We start from the raw sequence: 11,327 nt of genomic DNA, 5'->3' as shown, positions 1-11,327 counted from the left end.
TGTGTGTATGTGTGTGTGTGTGTGTGTGATGGCCTGCAAAATGGAGTCAGTTCCACTGGTTCTGGCAGGAGGAACAGAGCAGAACTCCAGTAAACTGAGACACCTGAGGAAGGAAACCCAAAAGGTTCGACCCAAGTCATACAGTTTAAAAGACAATTTGTCCCTCATACTCACATGTATGTAAACGTTATATTTTAAGGAAAGTCACCAAAAAATAAATCTCTAAAAAATGTTCTCGGTAAGTTTTCTTGCATTTAGCAGATAGAAATGATTTGGATAATTTTATTAAACCTAAAACAAGTGTAGTTTGGTCTGACTTGGCCTCAGACAGTGAGAAGAAATAAAAAAGGTGAATGCATTTTAATCCTGCGTATGTAAACTTCTGGTTTCAACGGTAAAACTCGTGCGTTGAGGTTCTGCAGCCTTGTTTCCAACCTAAGAGCTGATCAGAAGACGGCCATTGATGCCATTAAGAACGACCTTCATTAAAACTCGTCTTCATTTCTTCCAGTGAGTCACTGAGCGTAGAACTGAGTGTGCCTCCGTTTCCAGCCACGGAAGACGAGAACTGGAGCAGTGTTTTATTTTACATCAAACATCCTGCAGTATTCACATAGTAAATGTGAATCCTGAAATGTGAAACATAGTAAATAGTATCCGTTAAATCTGCTGCTACTTTTTTTCCGTCTGAATCAAAGCTCATCCAAGTCCCATGAACTAAGCACAGCAGCAGTCAGATTTTCTTTTAAATTTTTAGGTTTTGTAAGATCCTGATCAATCTTTAGCAGAGAAGAACGGCATTGAAAATGATTTTTAAGCAAACATTAATTATTCGTATTGGGAGCAGAGAGCGAGCACTTGCTGCAAAACATGGTTTAGCTATTTAAAAAAAAACAAAATTATTATAAATATAAAGCAGCACTAAAATCCCAGAGAAGTAAACACTTCAGCTTTAAAATACAAAGTTTGATGTGTTTTTGGGACGCTTCAATCTAGAGAATTTTTTTCTTTTGGTGGATATAGTTTTTATTAGATTATTAATAGATGTTTTAGAACTTCATAGAGTGCCTAGTAAAGAAATGGCTGCAGGTTTGCTTTGTGCATTTTCAATTAATTACTAATAATCAGGTATAGCTGATGTCAAATTCAATTTCACAAAAAAATCTACTTAAGGCAGAGGAGCTTGATTTTCCCCCAGATTCTCAAATTTTGCTGTCACTATAGTGAGTTTCAACAAGTATGTTTATATATATATATATATATACTGCAGCTTTAAGTCTAGAGTCACTGTTTTTCCCAATATGTGAGCGTAAAGGACGGGACAGGAAGCAGCAGCTTTAGCTTCATACCTGCGCAGTAGTGCAAGCTATTGCTAGCTACAGCTACTGTTAGCATTTTCCATCAAAACTACTCATTTAGACGGGATGAGTTTTATAGTATATATAGTATAGTAGTATAAATCCTGGTTACCTAGATTGATGTCAGCAGCTTTGATAAATATTTATGCTGAATATGAATTATTCTTTTTAAACCCACTACATGCTAGCTTTAGCTTTAGTAGACATTTGTCACATTTAAGCATCAAAACTGATGCCAGTTAATTCCTAGAGGTTTCTAGAGTGTTCCAGAAAATAAACATTAAAAAGGATGTTCTGTAACTGGTAAATTACCACCTAGCATATTGTATATACTTCATATCATATGATGTATTCTTCAGACTGCTTTTCTAACGAAGTTCTTCACTTTTTGAAATGTGAAGTGGAAGCTCACCGTTTGACTTGAATGCATTGCTTTCATTCCAAGGACAAAAACATTAATTTTTTTGGGTCTCCAATATTAGATTTTGTCACTGTACCTTTAAAAATCAAATATTTAAGGTTGAGACAAAAATCAGGTTATTTTTGTTTCACAAAGAAGAAAACAAACATCAGCATCTCAAAAATCGTATTTTCTTCAGTTACCATTGGCTCTGTGTTTTGCCTCCATTTATCACAATAAAAGAATCCAGACGCCTTGATGAAAGTCAAGGATTTTTAATCAGAAAATAAAAAAAGAAGATCCAAACAGAAAAGAAGAGACTTCTTTCAGACCCTGAAAGCTTTGGACAGTCTGAATCAACAACAATAAAATGACAGATATATTTATAAAAACAAAAAGATCACATTTCTGCAGTCAAAAATTGGCTCAGCTAAACATCGTGTGAGAAAATCCTGGTTCTGCCGACAGTTTGTGAAGCGAGTGATTGTATAACGGATTTTCCTCCAGCACCTCCACTTCTTCTCATTTACGTTTCCTTTCATACGCACAAACACTTTAGCTAGAAGGCTACGTCTATATTATAGTAAACCTTCGGTTCGTAAACGAGCAGGTTAGCATTGTTTCCTACGATGAATCTCTTGCCGAGTTTGAGTTTCATCCGTTCTGAAATGAGGATGTTTACAGGAAGGGGAATCACCCTCAGAGGCTCGAGCCTTTCCAACGGAGCTGAAACGAAAGGAAAACACCTGGATGGCGAGAAATGAGCTGTAGTCCAACAGACGGTGATAAAAATTCACACAAAAGCAGGGATCCTAAAAAAGCTCCACAATTATACAGGGAGAGTTTAGATTTTTACTTTAAACTGAGGCTATCATCAGTAATCGTTCTCAAACTTGTGTTGCCGTTGTAGCCGATATCAATCCGTTTGATGAGCCGAGACTCGTCCGACAAGAGGAGGAAGTTTGTATTTGGGCAACAGCATCAAAAGGCAGCACAGTTCCTCTGCTTTTCCGATTCCTCGCAGCAACGTGGCGCACAGCTGGCTGTTAAAGCGGGAACAAACTTAATAGTTTCTTGTAAAAGCGTAGCAGCAGCGGTATGTTCCGTAAAGACAAACATTTTCACTTTGACTGAATGAAAGGAGCTAAAACAGGTCGTGATTTTTACTGGCTGTTGGCTTTCACAACTCTGACTTGCTCAGTTTGTGCTGCAAACACAGGGACACTGAAAAAACTAAATCTCACTAAGTAATTTTAGTCTAGTTTCTAGTGCTAATATCTTAGTACACATGAAATAAGACAAAACTAACTTACATGTAAGTTTTCAGCTACATATAGGAGTTATTTAAGTCAGTAATTCCTTAATATTGATAAGAAGAACTACAGTAGCTCCACTTTTTTCACTTTAAACATGGGAAAAATGTTATAAGTAAAAACAAGATCTGCCAGTGGAACTAGCACTTCTTCATCGATGTTAAGGAATTACTGACTTAAAACAAAAGTTAGTTATATGTTAATTTTGTTACATTTCAGGTGTCCTAAGATATTTACAATAGAAACTAGACCAAAAATACTTGGTAAGTTTTGTGTTTTTGCAGTGTTAGAAAACCATTACTGACGATGCATTCACAAAACCTCACGTCTGAAAATCTAAACTATTTCTTTACCGAACGAACAGAAAACATGGAACCAAAACGGTTTAATCAGTGGAGGACGAAAACTGAGAAAACCGGAGAAACTATAGCATAAAGTTAGTTTTAGAAGCAAGAAAACAATAGTGGACTGTACTTTTCTTATGGATGGTGGGTACATCAAGACACAAAGTTGAATTTCTACAAATAAAATCACTTATTTGGAAAAAAAGGAAAAATCAGGTGTGTTTAAATAAATAGGTAGTTTTATGGGATTTCTTTTACAAACCTGATTCAGTTTGTAAGATATAAACAGTATTTACAATTCAGTCTCAGTTTTCCCTAAAGAAAACTCTTTATTCTTGATAAGGTTTTTTTCCTGCAAATATCACTCTGTTTTAGCTTTGCATCAATTACTTCAGCTAGAGATTTAGTTTATTTTCCATTGATTGGTTCTGATTAGTGATCAGGATGTTAAATGAATTAAAAAACATGATGTACGAATGGGACCGTTTAATGATGAACGGAGCAAAATTAATTCAGAAAACCTGCAAAACACAGGAGAGTGCAGCGATGGTTCGCCTTCCAGTAGAGATTTACTAGAAACATGACCAAAAATTAATACTTTCATGCATAAATGGGGATGAAATAAGTAAAAAAAAAGTTATTTTTTTTGTTGGACTTAAGTCTATCATGAAAATATGCATGTTAGCTTCTGCAACAAGGGCAACAGACGTCCTCTTTGTCCTCGTATTCATTTGTTTACACGAAGAGCTGCGAATTGAAACTCTTGCATAACTGCAGTAATCAGTTGAGGGAGAAAAAAATTTGTGGGATAAATGTTTATTTATTGACTCGTTTTACTCTAAACGCTGACAGACGCAGCGTTTCGTCGGCTGCCTTTCAGTTCAAACACGAAACGTTTTTTAAGACCAACAAGATTTCAGCTCAGCAGCTGGACAGCAGCTAGTCTGAAAACGCTGCCAGCTTATTAAAGAGTTCATGTCCGGGACTTAACCTCTGATTTACACATGACTGGTGAAAAGTTACTGCTCTAACTTTATGTTACTTTCTGCCCCACAGATTTAAGCTCCTCTTGTTGTCATAGCGACATACTGCATTGAATAGTGAAACTTGCAGCCGGTAAATTCAGCTACCAGCTGGATACGGTGTGTGATTTTACATGAAGTCAAAGGTTTTATGACTTGACTATTTGCTTTGGAGAAAATACGTAAAAAAAAAAAAAACTTTATGCGCACTGACAAACGGTCGCTACCGCTGACCTGAGACGACTCTCTTCGTACGATTTTGGCGGGAAAACGTCAACAGGGAGATTTTCCCCGCCGTGGTTCACAGCCTGATGGAGTTTGAGAGTTCAGACCGCTCAGGCAGTCTGACGTCCATTAATAGGTTCCCCTTAGTGGGGCTGAATTCACGGCGTCCGCCTAGCAAAGAGGTCCAGCCGGCGTCCTGTCACAGACCAGAAGCCTCGTTGGGATGGTTTGGTCTGTTTACCTGAGAGAGGAGAGAAGATGGACTCAGTGTAATTTCCTTAGAGCACACAGTTTCTCATAGTTTAAGAAAACAAACTTAATATGTCTCCTAAAGCTTTGGAGGAACTCCACAGGTACATAACCCAGGTGGGAAGGTCTGCTGATCAATTTCACAATTCACTATTGAGGACAACCCAACTAGATGCTTCCTGCTAAGAGACAAAGGAGATTGCTGGACACCTGAACATGTTCTAAAGTGACCTCTGGGTATTGCGCATTGGAGAGTCGGCCACTGGCCGTTGTGTGTTACAGAACAGAGGTGTGTTTTTTTTCTTTTATGTTGAAAAAGCTCCAACTTGGACAAAACATAAGGAATCTGCTAAGTGTGTGAGCTGTAACCTTTACAAGACACCAATGGCTGTAGTCCCAAGGCAAACGGTCTGTTGTTCTAAAGGAATCATGAAGTTTTAATCTGCAGCAAAAGGAAGAATGTTGCTGGTTTTGGTCAGTTAATGACAGAAGTAAAAAAAAAAAAATAAGCAAAATCATCCTCAGCTTTTCATTTTTTTCTTTGCCACAATGATGAACAAAATGTTGGGGTTGGGTTGTTTTTTATTGTTTTAATGAAACTCTATCCAAGCCTTTGTATCAAAGGAAGATGACAGTGCTACTTTTTAAATTGTTTCAGCTTCTCAGGTTGCTTTCCAGGAAAACGACAGTGACCAGAGTTAGCAGAACCACTTGTAATCCTTTCACTCTGGATTGAGGCGTGATTGGTGAAATATCAGCTGAGCTTAAAGGAGGAAATAATAAATAGCTATTTTTTAATCAGTAAATGTCTAAGTGGAGTGATTCTGGGGGGTGGAGTTACCGTCCTCTGCCTCGGTTCATGATGTGTGCTGTGCCTCGACCCAGCATTAAACATTGAAAAACCAAAAACGCGCCTCTGTCCGGATCGAAGGTGGAATCTTTTCCGTATACGAAGAAATGCCGGAAGACTTTGTGGGCGCAAATCATGTACAACCAGAGCAGTTTGGATCTGAACCAACAACTCCAGAATCAAGTGATCAGGATGACTTTTTTTTTTTTTTTTTGCAATATTGAGTGTTAAAAAATAACAGTATGAATATTTTTTTGTTTTTTGAGGGGGACAGTTTTACAACAAGCATATTTTATGATTTTTCATTCACCTGATGTTAGCTCAAGCACACTTGTCAGTTCTCCTTTGAGCTCTGGATGTTAAAATTCAGCCTAGCTTCTGTGCTGGTTGCAATTCAACATGTGTTGACCTTCTAAAATCATAAACTCGCTCTGCTCACCGCATCTGGTTCAACTTCCCGCTGCAGGATCCACTGTCCACTCCCCCACTGGAGCGACGGCTGAACTCAGATTGCGGTTGTACAACTGCCTGTGTTTGTTTTAGACATTCGGCGAAGATAAAGGAGCTCAAAATGCATCTACTCTGACTTAAAACTCTGAGAAAACGTCTTGTTTACCTACAGATGTGTTCTGATTCTCTTCAAAGCCGTGTCTGCGCTCAGACTGACAGACGCTCGTGAAGGGCAGGATCGGTTCATGACCGCACGTTGGCTTTTTTGCAGATGATGCTCTCCTATTTGTATGACTGGAAGTGAGCATGTTTACTCTTTTACACGTTCTGGTATTAAATCCTGCTTTTATAACTCATTGTAATTGTTCTAAATGTCTAAAGGATATTTTTTTTGTCGCTCAATCAAAATGTTTTTACTGAAGAAATAAGACGTGAGTAGTAGAGGAAGCTTTTTTTTTTTGCTAAACTGGATCAGATGTCACAACAGCTCAATAAAGGATAAACACAAAGGAACATAAACACACAATCTTTTTTTCCTTTTTGGTCAAAAATAACAAGGAACTACTTTGTCTGTATCCAGCGGGTTCCTGTTTAAGGACTTGATTTGACGCGGTTCGGGAACCGAGGCAGAACGCTCTGGGCTTCGTCATCCTAATTGGATGTGGAGGCAAGCTGATTAATAGGTGACATTTTTAGAAAAGCAAGCACGTATTACTCCAATCAATCGCTGATTCCCCCCCGTCAGTTCAGAGGAATATCAAACTGAGATAAAAGCGCGCTCAGAAGTGCCTGGAATTAAACGCACATGGTGTAAACACATTACAGAGCTCGGCCTTGGAGACCCAGCAGAAAAATCAGTGTCGAATTAGGGTTGCATTAAATTACAGTAAATGGAGAGCGGATGTTCGCCCTGGGTGACTCAAAACATAGGCTTGTTTTAATGTTATTACATTAGTATGTACTATGAATTGCGGACTTGCCTTGCCTCGTTCCATTTGGAAAACCAAGGAAGTGAACCTGTTCGAACGTAAGAATTGGGCTCCAACTGCACATTTCTCTGACTAAACCCGACTCACCCAGTCTGACGGTGTTAGGGTTTACAGTTTGTGTAAATTCATAGCCAAAGAGGAGGGTACAGGGCAGCAGCCTCATTAGGTCAGGTTAGAAAGCGAAGCGTTTCAGTTTACAGCCTCTGAACAGTTCAGACGATCACCAGATCCAGATCTGACTACCATCATCGGTCATTTAGGAAAATAAAACAAAACAAAATATGTGGTTTGCATTTTCAAGCCAAAGGAATGTGGACAGAACAGAGAGGAGGAAAAGAAAAAAGCTTTGAAGGCGATGTAAGATACCAACAAGAGCTGGTAGATTTACAGATTTCCTCATTTTTGAGCTTTTTTAAATGTTTCAGGTCATTGAGCTACATCAAACACACAATGTAGTTTTATTGGGGAGAAATCTATCCAAACCAACGTGGCCCTGTGTACAAAAAGTCATCACCCACCAAGCATTTCAGGAAAGAACAGCGAGCCTACAGTAAAGCACGGGGGTGGCAGTATGATGGATGGGGAGCAACCAGCTATAAATAATGAAAACATTAATGATTAATGTGGGTTATGGATCAGGACAATGATCTGAAACACATCAGGTATTCCACCTCTGAATGGATAGAAAAAAAAAACTGAGTGTCCTAGTCAAAGTATTTATTTTTTCACAGAGGGCCGGGTTGATTTGAATAACTTTTTACCCCTTAATAAATAATAACAATTAAAAAACATAATTTTGAAAATATTTAACTCTCTGTCAGTCTGACATTAAACTTTTATTTAATCTGGAAATGATTTAAAGGTCAGTATATAACTAAAACTTTTATTTTAAAAAGAAGTTTTTTTTAACATATTTATTATAACTGTCACCATGTCATCACAGTGTAATATAAGACAGATAATCTGTGAAAGGATCAATGTCCTCCACCTCCCTCCTGATGGATACTACTGCCATCTGAGGAAATGCACCAAAAACAATCAATCAGAACCAGGAGACGGGTCTTAACGCTGTCAATCAATCTAATGTACGCTGCTAAATGTGCTAATGTCGGAGAAACAACTTACCGTTAGAGAAAAACAGTTTTTTCCGCCATTATCTGTGGTTCTGCTAGCTAGCCTTAGCATTCATAACAGGACAGGCGAGCAGCAGTGTAGCAGAGAGCAGGAAGTAACGGGGTGATTGACAGCGCTAAGACCCGCCTCCTGGCTCTGATAGGTTGTTTCTTGTTAGTGGGAGATAATGGAGGAGCTCGATTTTTTTATTTATTATGTTTTTGCACATTCTCTGCCTCATACCATACTGACAGTTTCAACAAATATGCAAGAAACACGTTTTATATTATCTACATACTGCAGATTTAAGTGTGAGGAAAAAATTTAAAACAGGTGGCAAATAGATTCTCCCACTACTGGACTAATATAAAAATTATCTGCAGAGTAAAGACCAGATTCACGTTTTCTCCGTGTGAAGCGGTCTCGGCGCGCCTGCTTACTCGTGCGTCGTACTCCAGGACGAACGGAGGAATGTCGATCTGCTCGGGTTTGATGCAGGTGAAGAGCTGCGGCAAGTTGTCCAGGTAACGGACCTTCTCCTTCAGGCCCGACACGCTGAAGGTGGTGAAGAACCAGGTGGAGACCTGCGCAGTGTGTGGACACAACGACAGGGTCACGGATGGTGTTTCGTGTTTATTTGGAGCTACTGTTAACCCTCCACAACGAAAGATAAACTAAAGAGGTTTCTAAAGAAAACAACAGAAGTCGACTAAATCTAATGACCCTTTAATGATCCTAACAAAAGCCTGGCCGTTTGCAAAAAGCACTGCGGTTCTTCTAAACAATGAAGAAACGAACATAAACCAGAACCCACTCTCGCTGGAACGTCCTTTGCCAAAAAGGCAAATATTTAGAAGTACAACATTTTGTGTGTTGACTGCGGTAAACATCTAAGTGTAACGAAGTACAGCAGATTGTCTAATAAAACTACATTTGGCAAAAAGGTGAAACTTTGTTCAAGTTCAAGCTTAGTTAATAAGGTCGATATCAGCCCCTCAAAATCAGGATTACAGGTGAAATTTAGCTGTTGCTATTGAGTTGATTAATTAAACTTAGTTTTGTTTTACTCTTGAGGTTAAACTGAAAAACTTCTAAATACGTAGAATCTTTTAGACTTTTTTTTCTTTAGCAGATGTTTATGATTAAAGTTTGTTTCTCAGACGGGGGCAAATTACGACAGAGTATTAGGGTCAGACAAAAACAATAATAATAAGAGTATGAGAATAAAGTAATATAATTACAAGAATAAACTCATATTGTTTCAAGAATAAACTTGTATAAAAATAAAGTCACTATAATACGAGGAGAAAGTTGAAATAATATGAGAATAAAGTCTCAACATTATGAGAATAAAATCTTATAGTATTACAAAAATAAGGTTGAAATAATACAAGAATAAAATTAGAATATGTCAAATAGGAAATATTTTTCACTGCAAAAAAAAAAGTTATTGTGCAGAAACTAAAGAAGCGTCACGGGTCTCTTAGTAAAACTACTGTTGCTAGGCTACGATTAGCATCATGTCTGAGCAGAAACACACCAGTGTTATTGAGGTGCCAGTCACTAAAACGTTGCTTTAATAGTTGTGATTAAAGTGTTTATTAAAAGAGAAAACCTGCTGTAATCTGGCACTAATAAATGTAGTGGATGATCTTATCCTCTGTTTTTGTTTTTTTTATCACTGTTGTAGATTTTTCCCTCTAAATCATCACCACCTCCACCATAAGGCATCAACAAATTAGAAAGCTTTGCAGAAGTTCAAACAGCTAAAAAAAAAAGGGGGGGGGGGAGTGCCATGAAGGCGCTGACTCCTACCTTTGAGCGAAACGTTGGATGTACAAAATAAAAGGCCCTCAGATTCTTTTTATACCTGCAACACAGCAAAAACAGCAGAGATGAGACAGAATCCGTTTCATTCAGCATAATACATCTCACTTTTAAAGCAAAAAATAAAAAAATAGGAATCAGTGTGAACTTGGAGATTGTGGAAAGGATGAGATAATGACAAATATGTAAAAAAACAACATGTGCAAAGTGAAGTCACTGTAGCAGCACTTCTAAAAGTGTGGGTTTGAGGTCCAAAAACCACAACTTTTCCCAACAGTCAGCTCCAACCTGTCCATCAGCGATGAAACAATTACCACACAGTCATACAAAACACCAGCCGTCCCACAGAGACCACTGTCTGTGTTACTCACTGAAAACGAACAATAACTTGTTAAAAAAGCGTGACAAATGAGTACAGACGGACATAAAATAGGCTGCTCCACATAACGGCCTCTGGCCAAGGTCCTAATACCAAGTTATGTCATTTTAAAATTAAAGCGGCTTCCCAATTCTCCCAGCAATTAGAGACACATGTTTGGTCAAAAAGTGTCCACATATCAGGTCCACGGGCCAGAACAGGAATCAGCCGTGTGAGCTCAGCCGATGTTTTGGTAACCATGGGTACTTGAAGGGCGGGGGAGTCAGAGAAAGTGATCAGTCATCAACAAATGCAGCAATAAGAACAGAAACAAAACAAAAACGTGGCCATTGTTGAGGCTGAATTGCTGAAAAGTTGATAAAACCCCCCAAACATGACGACAATCAGCCAACATCTCACACATCTTTCTCATTAACGTGATTCACAAGGCGGCTGAGTTCCTTTGTTCCGCCTAGCCGGGCTTGATTCATCGTCTTATGACATCTTGAGCCATTCGCTGGAGTCAAGAGGTTGACCCTGAGCTCTATTCTTCCTTCAGAGATAAGCAAAACTCTCTGAGTCTGCAAACAGCAGAGACGCACTGCTGAGGTAACCACCCGATGCTAAGGTGGGAGCTGGATACTTCGGTGTGGCGAGGAAAATCATGCTTTTGTTTTAAGATAAAACCGACACACAGACACGGTTCTCGACTTCCTCTTAACAACCGGGGCTTTGAAATCGTTGATACACCAGAAGTTTAACGATGAGCAAACCTGAGACTGCCCAGAGCTGATCTGTGTTTATTGCCTCTTTGTGTTCACTTAAATTC

General features: G+C 38.7%; 1 protein-coding gene across 3 annotated transcripts in view; it reads right to left on the bottom strand.

Annotated features, from left to right (window-relative positions):
* Positions 1 to 3,889: 3,889 nt before the first annotated feature.
* Positions 3,890 to 11,327, bottom strand: part of gdap2 (ganglioside induced differentiation associated protein 2) — a 28,436-nt gene continuing 20,998 nt past the window's right edge. Inside the window, exons 12-14 of one of the 3 annotated variants that reach the window (XM_016660923.1) lie at positions 10,129 to 10,183; positions 8,715 to 8,897; positions 3,890 to 4,903 (exon numbers count right to left, since the gene is read on the bottom strand). In XM_016660923.1, coding sequence (XP_016516409.1) covers positions 4,862 to 4,903; positions 8,715 to 8,897; positions 10,129 to 10,183 — 280 coding nt within the window. In that variant the 3' untranslated portion in view covers positions 3,890 to 4,861. The remainder of the gene's footprint in view (positions 4,904 to 8,714; positions 8,898 to 10,128; positions 10,184 to 11,327) is intronic. The other 2 variants (XM_007572502.2, XM_016660924.1) reach the window with 2 other exon arrangements.

The sequence above is a fragment of the Poecilia formosa genome, unplaced genomic scaffold (genome assembly GCF_000485575.1).
Source record: "Poecilia formosa unplaced genomic scaffold, Poecilia_formosa-5.1.2 Scaffold302, whole genome shotgun sequence".
NCBI lineage: Eukaryota > Metazoa > Chordata > Actinopteri > Cyprinodontiformes > Poeciliidae > Poecilia > Poecilia formosa.
This window is presented reverse-complemented; position numbering and strand designations above follow the sequence as displayed.